Here is a 13,135-nt window from a genome sequence, read left to right as displayed (position 1 = left end):
GGGGCCACTGCGGTTTGTTATTTTTATAAATGACCTGGAGGAGGGCGTAGAAGGATGGGTGAGTAGAGTTGCAGGTGACACTAAAGTCAGTGGAGTTGTGGACAGTGCGGAAGGATGTTGCAGGTTACAGAGGGACATAGATAAGCTGCAGAGCTGGGCTGAGAAATGGCAAATGAAGTTTAATGCAGAAAAGTGTGAGGTGATTCATTTTGGAAGGAGTAACAGGAATACAGAGTACTGGGCTAATGGTAAGGTTCTTGGTAGTGTGGATGAGCAAAGAGATCTCGGTGTCCATGTACATAGATCCCTGAAAGTTGCCACCCATGTTGAGAGGGTTGTTAAGAAGGCGGACGGCGTGTTAGCTTTTATTGGTAGAGGGATTGAGTTTCGGAGCCATGAAGTCATGTTGCAGCTGTACAAAACTTTGGTGCGGCCGCATTTGGAGTATTGCGTGCAGTTCTGGTTGCCGCATTACAGGAAGGATGTGGAAACATTGGAAAGGGTGCAGAGGAGATTTACCAGGATGTTGCCTGGTATGGAGGGAAGATCTTATGAGGAAAGGCTGAGGGACTTGAGGCTGTTTTCGTTAGAGAGAAGGTTAAGAGGTGACTTAATTGAGGCATACAAGATGATCAGAAGATTGGATTGGGTGGACGATGAGAGCCTTTTTCCTCGGATGGTGATGTCTAGCACGAGGGGACACAGCTTTAAATTGAGGGGAGATAGATATAAGACAGATGTCAGAGGTAGGTTCTTTACTCAGAGAGTAGTACGGGCCTGGAATGCCCTGCCTGCAACAGTAGTGGACTCGCCAACACTAAGGGCATTCAAATGGTCATTGGATAGACATGTGGACGATAAGAGAATAGTGTAGATGGGTTTTAGAGTGGTTTCACAGGTCAGCGCAACATCGAGGGCCGAAGGGCCTGTACTGCGCTGTAATGTTCTATGTTCTAATAATGTAATGTCCAATTTCTCACTCGCAAATTTTTCCTTAATCAATTCAAGTGGTCCTCTTACTTCATGACCAAAAATGAGTTCAAAAGGACTAAATTTGGTTGACTCATTCGGTGCATTCCGAATTGCAAACAGTACGAATGGAATTCCTTTATCCTAATCTTTATCCTAATCCTCTGGATAATCATGACAATAAGCCCTCAACATTGTCTTTAATGTCTGATGCCACCTTTCTAACGCTCCCTGCGATTCTGGATGGTAAGCAGTTGATTTAAATTGTTTTATTCCTAAGCTATCCATAACTTGAATAACCTTGGAGGTTAAATTTGATCCTTGATCCGATTGTATTTCTGTGGGTAATCCGTATCTAGCAAAGAATTTAAGTAACTCCTCCACAATCTTTTTAGCTGTAATATTACGTACTGGAATGGCCTCTGGAAACCTAGTAGACACATCCGTTATAGTCAAAAGATATTGATTCCCACTTTTCATTTTAGGAAGCGGTCCTACACAATCAATTAGGACCCTAGTAAAAGTTTCCTCAAATGCTGGAATGGACATTAAGGGCGCTGGTTTTATCACTGCTTGAGGTTTCCCTATCACTTGACATGTGTGACATGATTGACAAAATTTAACTACATCTTTATGTAGTCCAGGCCAATAAAAATGTTTCTGGATTTTAGCTTGAGTTTTCCTTATTCCCAAATGGCCTCCCACTGGTACCTCATGTGCAACTCGCAACACCTCCTTTCTATACCCTACCGGCAACACTACTTGATGAACTTCTGCCCATTTTTCATCGGCCTGCATAGGTAAACGTCTCCATTTTCTCATCAAGACATCACTTTTACGGTAACAACACTGGTATACACGCAGGTTCCTCTTCCATATATGCTTTCTGAGACATGCGTTTTATTTCTATGTTTTTGTTGTAACTCCGCCAATTTTCCTGATCTAAAAATATCCGCCTCATCCTCCACTTGTTCTTTTTCAACCATCTAATCAAAAATCGTTTCTGATAATTGCACTTCAACTTCATCGTCACTCTTTGATTTCGCCTCGTCTTAACCTGTGACTTTGCGACCTTGTTACTACACAATCCGGAAAAACCCCAGGATATTAGTCCTTCAACACTTCAGTTGTCTTATTTTCCACTGGTTTGTCAACCAGTCGACATCACTCCTACCTGCGATCCAGCTATATCATTACCCAAGATAAACTGTATTCCTGGACAAGATAGTTTCTCTATTACTCCTACTACCACTTCACCACTCTTCACTGGACTTTCCAACCTTACCTTATATAATGGAACACTCCTCCTCTCACCCCGAATTCCACATATTACTACCTTTTCTGGCAACATTCTTCCCAAACTACATAACTCCTCATCTCTTACCATTTAAGATTGACTAGCTCCCGTATCTCTTAAAAATTGTGACTTCTTTACCTGCTCCTCCTGATACACAAGTAAACTTTACCCACACAAGTAAATTCTTTCAAGAGATCTGGCACCTTCTTATCGATCATCTCTTGATCAGGCTGTACAATCTTTTGCACCTCCTTCGCTTCACTTGGGCTTTCCTTTACCACTTTAACAAACCCCACTGTCTTATCCTGTTTTACCACATCAGCCTGCCCAGTGCTTTTCTTCAACCACCAACACTGACTTTACATGGCCTAGTTTATTACAGTGAAAATATTTGAAACTTTTCATTTCTTTTCCACCCTCCTGGATTTCTGTTTTAATCTGAGGTACACTCTCTTTATTGTCTCCCATCAGATCACCTTTACCTTTACCACTTGAGTATTTCTCATGTCCCCAGTTTCTATCCCTCACAGGCTGAAACTGATGTCGGAAACCAAGCTTTGATTTGTGAACTAATTCATAATCATCTGCCATTTCTGCTGCTAATCTCGCAGTTTTAACCCTCTGCTCTTCCACATGAATTCTCACTACATCAGGAATTGAATTTTTAAACTCCTCCAAAAGTATAATTTCTCCGCGAGCTTCATACGTTTTGTCTATTTTCAAAGCAGGGTAGCATAGTGGATAGCACAATTGCTTCACAGCTCCAGGGTCCCAGGTTCGATTCCGGCTTGGGTCACTGTCTGTGCGGAGTCTGCACATCCTCCCCGTGTGTGTGTGTGTTTCCTCCGGGTGCTCCGGTTTCCTCCCACGGTCCAAAGATGTGCAGGCTAGGTGGATTGGCCATGATAAATTGCCCTTAGTGTCCAAAATTGCCTTTAGTGTTGCGTGGGGTTACTGGGTTATGGGGATAGGGTGGAGGTGTTGACCTTGGGTAGGGTGCTCTTTCCAAGAGCCGGTGCAGACTCGATGGGCCGAATAGCCTCCTTCTGCACTGTAAATTCTATGATAATCTATGAAAGCCCTTATCCACCTATCAAAATTACTCTGTTTGATCCTTTCAAACTCCCATGTATGTTTGACCAAATTCTTTCCTTAAATTTCTAAACCTTTGTCTGTCGGCTTCAGGCAGTTCATAAGCATCTAAGATGGATTTTTTCACCTCCTCATACGTCTCAGATACCTCCTCCGGTAGTGATGCAAATACTTCACTAGCCCTATCTATCAGCTTTGTTTGAATCAGTAATACCCACATGTCCTGTGGTCATTTGTTTAGCTACCTTCTCAAATTAAATGAAAAAGGCTTCCACCTCCTTCTCGTCAAATCTTGGCAATGCTTGGACATATTTAAATAAATTCCCACAAAGCCTTCACTGACGATCTTTCTCACTACCCTCATCACGATCATCCAATTGTACGTTTCCCTGTATGCCTGCCAATTTTAACTGACTGTCATGTTTCATGGCCATTTTCTGAAGTTCAAACTCTCGCTTTATCTTTATCCCTGATCTGTATCTCCCTTTCTTTTTCTTCTGCTTGAGCTATTCTTTCTGTTTTTCTTTGTCCTCTCTCTCTTTCTTTGTCCTCTCTCTCTTTCTTTGTCCTCTCTCTCTTTCTTTGTCCTCTCTCTCTTTCTTTGTCCTCTCTCTCTTTCTTTGTCCTCTCTCTCTTTCTTTGTCCTCTCTCTCTTTCTTTGTCCTCTCTCTCTTTCTTTGTCCTCTCTCTCTTTCTTTGTCCTCTCTCTCTTTCTTTGTCCTCTCTCTCTTTCTTTGTCCTCTCTCTCTTTCTTTGTCCTCTCTCTCTTTCTTTGTCCTCTCTCTCTTTCTTTGTCCTCTCTCTCTTTCTTTGTCCTCTCTCTCTTTCTTTGTCCTCTCTCTCTTTCTTTGTCCTCTCTCTCTTTCTTTGTCCTCTCTCTCTTTCTTTGTCCTCTCTCTCTTTCTTTGTCCTCTCTCTCTTTCTTTGTCCTCTCTCTCTTTCTTTGTCCTCTCTCTCTTTCTTTGTCCTCTCTCTCTTTCTTTGTCCTCTCTCTCTTTCTTTGTCCTCTCTCTCTTTCTTTGTCCTCTCTCTCTTTCTTTGTCCTCTCTCTCCCTTTCTTTTTCCTCTCTCTCCCTTTCTTTTTCCTCTCTCTCCCTTTCTTTTTCCCCTCTCTCCCTTTCTTTTTCCCCTCTCTCCCTTTCTTTTTCCCCTCTCTCCCTTTCTTTTTCCCCTCTCTCTCCCTTTCTTTTTCCCCTCTCTCTCCCTTTCTTTTTCCCCTCTCTTCCCCCTTTCTTTTTCCCCTCTCTCTCCCTTTCTTTTTCCCCTCTCTCTCCCTTTCTTTTTCCCCTCTCTCTCCCTTTCTTTTTCCCCTCTCTCTCCCTTTCTTTTTCCCCTCTCTCTCCCTTTCTTTTTCCCCTCTCTCTCCCTTTCTTTTTCCCCTCTCTCTCCCTTTCTTTTTCCCCTCTCTCTCCCTTTCTTTTTCCCCTCTCTCTCCCTTTCTTTTTCCCCTCTCTCTCCCTTTCTTTTTCCCCTCTCTCTCCCTTTCTTTTTCCCCTCTCTCTCCCTTTCTTTTTCCCCTCTCTCTCCCTTTCTTTTTCCCCTCTCTCTCCCTTTCTTTTTCCCCTCTCTCTCCCTTTCTTTTTCCCCTCTCTCTCCCTTTCTTTTTCCCCTCTCTCTCCCTTTCTTTTTCCCCTCTCTCTCCCTTTCTTTTTCCCCTCTCTCTCCCTTTCTTTTTCCCCTCTCTCTCCCTTTCTTTTTCCCCTCTCTCTCCCTTTCTTTTTCCCCTCTCTCTCCCTTTCTTTTTCCCCTCTCTCTCCCTTTCTTTTTCCCCTCTCTCTCCCCCTTTCTTTTTCCCCTCTCTCTCCCCCTTTCTTTTTCCCCTCTCTCTCCCTTTCTTTTTCCCCTCTCTCTCCCTTTCTTTTTCCCCTCTCTCTCCCTTTCTTTTTCCCCTCTCTCTCCCTTTCTTTTTCCCCTCTCTGTTTCGTATTCAAGCTGCTTTAATTCTTTCTCGTGTTCCATTTGTTTAATTTGCAATTGAATTTTTGCTATTTCCAATGAGTCAAACTGTAACTCAGACAACTTTAAATGCTTTGCCACCGCCGTAATGACCTCACCTTTTCGCATTTTGTCAGGTAATGTTAACTGCAATGTTTTTGCCAAATCTAACAGTCTCCTTTTAATCTCTGTCCGTAAGGTACTGCGTGTGACCGTCTCCACCCCCAAAAACTTCTGAGCCTCTGAAAGAGCCATTGTCCACAACACACTCCCCACTTAAACTAAAATACTGAAAAGCAACCACAATATGCTCACCCCTCACTGTCTTTAAGTTCATGAAGCAAATCCAATAGATAGACTTTTATCCCCCTCGAGCCCCCAATTGTTATGGGCCAGGGTTTAGAGAACCCCAAAGCGTATCTTGGAGTTCACCTGACCCACAAATTTCACTAGATTGTGGTATGGTGAGCACACGGCCCACTCTACAAGTGTGGTACAGCAGAAATGGCAAAGTATTTTTTAAATGTTTATTCTATGAACTCAAGTTAACCTTTTTGAAACATAGTGAACATCTTAGCAACCATTAATTCAAATACAACCCCCAAAGACGACAACACGAAGTAATCCTTTAAGCTTTCCTTTTAACATCCATATGACTTAAAACACCTTTTACCAGAAGCATATCAGGTTAAAGTCACTACTGTTACTAGTTTTAAATCACCAGGATCGATTTACAGTCTTCAGATTACAGAGAGAGATTCATACACCTTCTGGCTGTGACTGCAGCTATCCAGCTCTGAAAACGAAACTAAAACACACCCTGCAGCAAACAGCCTAAAACGAAAGTAAAAACCTGACAGACAGACCAGCTCCACCCACTCTCTGACATCACTGCAGTAATAAACACCCATTTCTTAAAAGGTACTCTCACTACAGATACTTATATTCACACCCATTTAGAACACCCATTTCTTAAAGGCACTCTCACATGACAAACTGCATTGATTGAACTTGGCTCAATTGGAGGGGATGAAGGCTGATTTTAACAGGTGGGACGTTTTGCCTTTGTCGCTGGCTGGGTGGGCGCAGACAATGTAAATAACAGTGCTGCCTAGGTTTCTGTTTGTGTTTTAGAAACTCCCTAAATTTGTCCCCAGTCATTTTTCAGTAAAGTCAATGAGCAGATTTCGGGGTTTGTGTGGGCAGGGAAGGCCCGGCGAGTGCTGTGGGCTTTTTTTGAATGGGGGCAGGGGAGTGGGTGCTGGCGTCGCCGAATTTGATAATTATTGTGCGACAAATATTGCAATTGTGAGTAAAATGGGCTGTAGAGGAGAGGTTGATCTGGGGCGGGTGGATGCGGCATCATTAGGGGAACGTGTTTCAGAACATTGTTGTTGGCGCCTTTGCTGTTCCCGCCGGCCAGGTACGCCGCAAGCCCAGTGATGTCTGCTTTGAGGTGTGGGGGAAGTATAGTCAGCACTTAGGGTTGGAAGGTATGTTATTGTGGGCACCAACTTGCGCAACCATAAGTTCATGCCAGCGGAGCTGGACGCGAGATTCCGGGGGTGACAACAAGTGGGGTTGTAGTACTTCAGAGACTTGTTTACAGGGGGCAAATTTGCAGGGCTCGATGAGTTGGAGGAATTTTATGAGTTGTCCAAGGGAAATGGTTTTAGGTACCTGCAGGTTTGGAATTTCGTACGGAGATGCCGTCCTTCCCAGGGCTGCCACCTCCAGTATTGCAAGACGAGCTGTTGGCCGAGGATGAAATCGGGGAGGGGAAGGTGTTGGATATTTATAAAAAACTGATGGAGAGGTGGGCTGAGGCCTTGCTGAGGGTGAACGCGTCCTCGACGTGTGCGAGGTAAAAGCCTCATCCAGTTTAAAATGGCGCATAGTGCCCACATCATGGTGACGAGGATCAGCAAGTTCTTTGCCGGGGAGGGGGGTGCCATGTATTGACCTTTGCCTCCGATAGCCCAGAGACGGATTTTGTCGGGATGACGGGACTCGGAACACCGAAAGCTGGGGTGTGGGTGAGCAACCTGGCAGAATTCCGGAGGTTGGAAACGGTTAAGTTCGCTCTGCAGGGTTCGGTAGAGGGATTCGCCCGGAGATGAAAACCATTTGATTCCTTCAAGAATTGAGGGGTCAGCCGGAGTGGGTGGCTTAAAATAGGGATGGCGGGATGTGGCGGGGAGTTGGTGTCAGGGGCATCGGAGGGTTGAGGTGTTGTTCTTCTGATATTCTGTGTATATTTGTCAAATGCCTTGAATATTTCTTTTTCAAACAGCACGTAAAATTAATATACAGCTTTCAATGCCACTGACACAGGAAAGCAAAAATGATACTTACAGTACAGAACATATTTCTTGCTGATAGTGAGGCTCTTTCAGACCCTGTCCAAAAGCCTGTCTCTGTGGCAGTTTTTTCATTGCCTCTCTCAATCATTCTCCGAATCCATCTGCCCCCCCCACGTTCCAACAGGATTCTTTTATCTCTCGGAGCTCCACCCAGCCCTTCAAATAATGGTTCTGTCCAGACATAGCCAGAACTGAACTCATCATTGCTATCTGGACTTTTGATCACCCACTCCTGTCCACACAAAAGAACAGGGATATGCTATAAAAAACCTTAAATTTACGAACAAAAGAGGCCATCAGATTCCATAATGGGCTAATGGCTGGTCAGACAAGAGTGTCGGCGAAGGGCAATGAATCTTGTGTGAATCACCCTGGCTGAACAGTGGTATCCGGTTTATTCCCATTAACAAGTTTAAATCTGAATGGGATCAATGTAACTCAGGCCAGGTGTGGATTATACCTCTGAATCAATGCTGACAGTTTTACCCTCAGGCTGTTAACCCCTACCCAATATCCTAACATCTCCCAGTTTTTAAAATCACAAGGAAACAAAACATGGGAAACAAACAAAGTGATTCATCCAAAAGAAAATTACCTGACGTGAGTCTTGACAGATGTCAGTCTTTCACTGGATCAGCAGGAATTTCACACAAGGAAAAAATATCCAATGTTGTAGAACTTCTACTACAATTCCCTAGTTTCACTGAATTGACATAAACCCATGTTATAAGCCCCTTAATTCAACTGGAATCTTTATGTCTTACCCGGTTATTAAGCTGATCATCCAGACTTCCATTATTCACAGCACAGTTGGACAAGTCTTGATCTTCAATACGTTCCTCAAACGAAGGGTCACCACCAGTTGCCATCTTCAATTAGTAGAGACAAGAGAGTTTGTGGGATTTTATTATAAAACATTTGAAGAACATAGCTTATATTTTAATTATGTAATTTAAAACATCCTCACAAAAGGTGCCTGTGTTGTAGTACACAATTTAATTGATCCCTCTATAGGCGTTAGCCTTGGTCAATGGTCATATTCCCACCTGAGTCTGAAGATTTAAGTCCCGTTCCAGGGACGTGAACACAAAATATGGCCAGTGCTATCCTGTCGTATCTGTTAAAATGTGGCACAAGATGCCTGCTAGATCTAAAACATCACAAGACACTATACAAAGAACCACCAACATTTAGCCCTCAACTCACACTGAAAAGGTCTTACTTAATTTATCATATTGCTGTTTACCAGACTTTGCAGTTTGCAAATTCACCACCACACTACTAAATCACAACAGCGTCAAGTTAAGTTAGGACAATCGGAGGTTGAGAACGGTGAAAGTTCTTTCTTATTATGCTTCTTCCATTGGACAATCTATTCCTGCAGGGTTACCAATGAAAAATAATTGGCAACCAGGAGTGGACAAACAAATTACAACTAACTAACTAGAAGCAACTTAATTTCCAGTTTAATTAAAGTAAAATACTGCAGAATCTAGAAAATCTGAAATATAAACAGAAAATGCTGGATATACTAAGTGGGTCTGGCAGCATCTGTGGAGGGAGAAACAGAGGTCACGTTTCGAGTCGAAATGATCAAGTCTGTAGAATAAAAAAATGTTAACTCGGTTTATCTCGCCACAGGTGTTGCCGAGTTTATCAAGCATTTTCCGTTTTTATTTAATTCCCAGTTCGGTAGGTCAGGGTCGGCGAAACACTAACAGGAGCCTCCAGACCACATCTGCATTTCTCACCCTTTACAGTTTTGTGAAGGGGATTTATTTCGCTGCCGAAACGGCCAACGTCCAGCGGAGAGCAGAGCAGAATTATCCAGCTAAAATCTTCAAAAACTGAACAAAAATCCCCAGAATCTCAAGCCAGATTCAGACTAATCGAGAGGAGAATGCAAACCGCCAGATTCAGTGGGTCGGTCGCCCGAGCAACCGGGCGGGGGGGGGGGGGGGGGGGGGTTGGAACCGGAGTCCAGCCGGGCGCCAACGGAAGGCCGTCAACCGAAGACCCGACCCGCACCTGAACAGCCCCTTCCCCACGCCACCGGCCCGCCGCTCACTCGGTTGTGCAGCAGCAGTGTTTACAGAAGCGGCCGCTCACCTTGCCGAGTGGGGGAGGGGAAGCAAGGCGGGGAGGGGGTGGGGGAGGCTCAGTAACGGAACCCCGTCTCGCGGGCTGGAACGCGCTCTCCCGCCAAACCGTCCCTGAGTGCCGCCGGAGCCGTTACCGAAACCATAGCGATGGGACCGGAAATGACGCGGCCGCAGGGCACAACAAACCGCGCTCCCTCCGCCGACAGTGACCGACCCTCCCCCCACATCCGGTTCACAGGTCAGAGTTCAGCCTCGGAAGTTCTCCGCGCAGGGCCGCTGGTTTTGAATCTCTCGCCCGGAGAGAAGGCATCTGATTTCCAGGACAGCCTGAAGGAGACGGAAATGAAAACGGATAATGCTGGAAAAACTCAATCGGTCCAGCAGCATCTGTGGAGAGAGGGCGACAGGGTTAACGTTTCGAGCCCACATGGCTTCTTCCGAGCTGCGGGGAGGTGGGGTGGGTGTGATGGATTTTATGCTGTTGACAGGTGGGGGTGGAGCAGAATAGAAGGTCAAGGATAGATTGGACGTCAGGAGAGATATAAATACGACGATGCCATGGATACAAGACCAAGGAAGTGGTAAATAATGTTAAAGACGAAAGCAGTTACTAATGGTGGCTTATAGGTCAGATTGCAAAATGTGCTAATAGCAGAACAAGGATCAACTCTTGAAAGCAAAACATGAGAATCGCATTCAGACTGGAACTTTGGGCAGGAGTGGTGTGGGTAGAACAATTAAAATGGAGGACAGAGTCCATGGTTTGAATTTGTTGAACTCAATGTTAAGTCCAGAAGTCTGTAAAGTCCCTAATCAAATGATGAAATGCTGTTCCTCTAGTTTACGTTGGGCTTCACTGGGGCATTGTAGGAGGCCAAGGACAAAAAATGTAGGCATGAAATCAAGATGGTGAATTGAAACGGTGAGCAATAGGAAGCCCACGCTCATTGTTGCGGACTGAGCTAAGGTGTTACACTTGATGACGACCCTGTCTGAATCCTGTCCCCTAATGTCGAGGAGACCACATTGTGAGCAGTGAATGCGGTGGACTAAATTGAAAGAAATGTAACTGAATTGCCACTTCACCTGGAAGCAGTGTTTTTGACCTTGGATGGGGAGGAGATAAAAGGGCAAGTGTTACACCTCCAGTTGCATGGGAAGGTATGTGGAAGGGGATAAAGTGTTGGGAGTGATAGAGCCATAGACCAGGTTATCATGGACGGAATGGTCCCGACAGAATTCTGATGGGAGGCAAGGGAAGATGCGTTAGGTCATCTAACAGAAGCCTGGACAATCATTTGAAACCTTGCAGGGAAGCGATTGGATGGCTCCCACAGGATAAGTGTGAAATGAGTTTTATTTTTGGGGGGATTCACAGCATCGGCTTCAGGTTTTCACCCTGTTGGTATTGAAGCTTATGATGATTGTTGTTTTTGTGCTGGCTCTGGCCTTGGTGCTGGGCTTGTGAAGACCAACGCTCGATCTCCAAGCCAAGTGGTGCACCATTAGGGAGACTATGAAAAGCAGTGACACAAATCATTTTATGCCAAACTCTCTGACACAAAGCCCACAGATGACAGATCTCTTTTCACATAAGTCTTAGCTGACTACACAGGAGAATCTGAACAAAATACTCACTCTGTACGTGCTAACGAAGGGTGTCCGGTCCTTCGGGATAAAACCCTCGAAAGCGACAATTTACTGGCCGAGTTGTATTCGACTCTGTGTAACTGGATCAGTTCAGACCGATTGGAGGTGTATGAGGGTATGCTTCCTTCCAGCAGCATGTCAGAGTCCACGAGGAAAAGTATCACCCTTATCTACCAGCCAAATTGGGAGAAGCAGAATATCAAAAATTGATGGTCTATTTCACCGATTAGCGTGGATTACAAAATTCTGCCTGAAGTCATCAGCAATTGGGTCAAGTCTGCCATAGAGTTTTTCACCCTGATCAGGACTGCATTGTACCTGGCAGGAAAATCTCTGATAGCCCTGTGCTATTTAGGAATGCAATCACCTATGTTACATTACGCACTTAAATGCAACGTTTTCCACCCTCTAACCCTATCAACCACCCACTAACCCAACCAGTAAACCTCAACAGTGCCTAGACGTCCTCTGGAAGCTAAGGAAGTTTGGTATGCCCACGTTGGCTCTTACCAATTTTTACAGATGCACCATAGAAAGCATCCTATCTGGCTACATCACAGCCTGCTTTGGCAACTGCTTGGCCCAAGACCGTAAGAAACATCAGAGAGTCTGGAATACAACTCATCATGCAAACCCACCTCACATCCATTGACTCTGTCGACACATCCAGCTGCCTTGGAAAATCGGGCAGCATAATCAAAGACCTCTCCCACCCGGGTTATTCTCCCAACCTCTTCCATCGGGTGTGAGATACAAAAGTCTGACAACACACACTAACAGATTCAAAAACAGCTTCTTCCCCGCTATTACCAGACTCCTGAATGACCCTCTTATGGACAGACTGATGTCTACGCATCTCTATTGAGTAGCACTGTACTCTGTATGCCTCACCCTCACCCTATGTCTATATATTTACGTTGTGTATTTATGTATGTCCTGTGTTTTTTCATGTATGGAATGATCTGCCTGGACCGTACGCAGTACTATACTTTTCACTGTACCTCGGTACACGTGACAATAAATCTAAATCAAACCAAATCTCATCTGAAGACTGCATTTGGTCTTGACAAGACATCAGTGAGGATATCAGAAAATTGTTGCTTGTGTGCTCTTCTGAATCCTTCACTTTCATTACCACCAGTGACAAAATTGTACTCACTCGGAATTCCCCATACTGCTGGAAATTCTTGCAATAAATATTTTAAAATACTATGTACATTCCTTGTTGTCAAAGTCTGAAATTTACACAATTACAGAACTACCATTGTGTGTTAGTACAATCTCAGTGGCAGTTATATATTTGTTCTTCCAAAGTCCTGCTCTGTTTACGGAGAACATTTTGAACAGTCAGAAATTTGAATGAAATATTGCTTGTGGGAATGATGGCGGGAGCGTATTGATGAATATGACTTCAACCAGTGGTTGAGGTCACAATCTTCACACAGAATCCAGATGTTTGATGCACAAAACAATTGCAATATTGGCAAGAGTAGTGGAGTACTAGTACAGAGGGGATTACTCAATGATATTAGATATTTGGGACACGGAGAAAATTGCATTATGCTCCATCTGAATTTGGAATGCTTGATGTTCCGTGCCATTGATATTTCTCACCTTGATGTTTTTCTTTTAAAGATGAAAAATGATTTAGAAAAAAAGGCTTGCATTAAAATTGCAGACATTACCTGAAAGATTAGGTTGTTTTGTATTTCAGTCACAGTTCAAGG

The 13,135-nt window shown here is 44.3% G+C and overlaps 1 protein-coding gene across 8 annotated transcripts in view; it reads right to left on the bottom strand.

The window, feature by feature from the left end:
• Positions 1-9,916, bottom strand: part of pcm1 (pericentriolar material 1) — a 313,048-nt gene extending 303,132 nt beyond the window's left edge. For 5 of the 8 annotated variants that reach the window (XM_072496879.1, XM_072496880.1, XM_072496881.1 and 2 more), the window contains exons 1-2: positions 9,893-9,916; positions 8,421-8,525 (exon numbers count right to left, since the gene is read on the bottom strand). In XM_072496879.1, coding sequence (XP_072352980.1) covers positions 8,421-8,525; positions 9,893-9,901 — 114 coding nt within the window. In that variant the 5' untranslated portion in view covers positions 9,902-9,916. Of the gene's footprint in view, positions 1-8,420; positions 8,526-8,623; positions 8,645-9,407; positions 9,516-9,765 lie in introns of those variants that run through there. The other 3 variants (XM_072496882.1, XM_072496883.1, XM_072496884.1) reach the window with 3 other exon arrangements.
• Between the last annotated feature and the right edge of the window lie 3,219 nt (positions 9,917-13,135).

This window comes from Scyliorhinus torazame, chromosome 3, assembly GCF_047496885.1.
Source record: "Scyliorhinus torazame isolate Kashiwa2021f chromosome 3, sScyTor2.1, whole genome shotgun sequence".
Classification (NCBI taxonomy): domain Eukaryota; kingdom Metazoa; phylum Chordata; class Chondrichthyes; order Carcharhiniformes; family Scyliorhinidae; genus Scyliorhinus; species Scyliorhinus torazame.
This window is presented reverse-complemented; position numbering and strand designations above follow the sequence as displayed.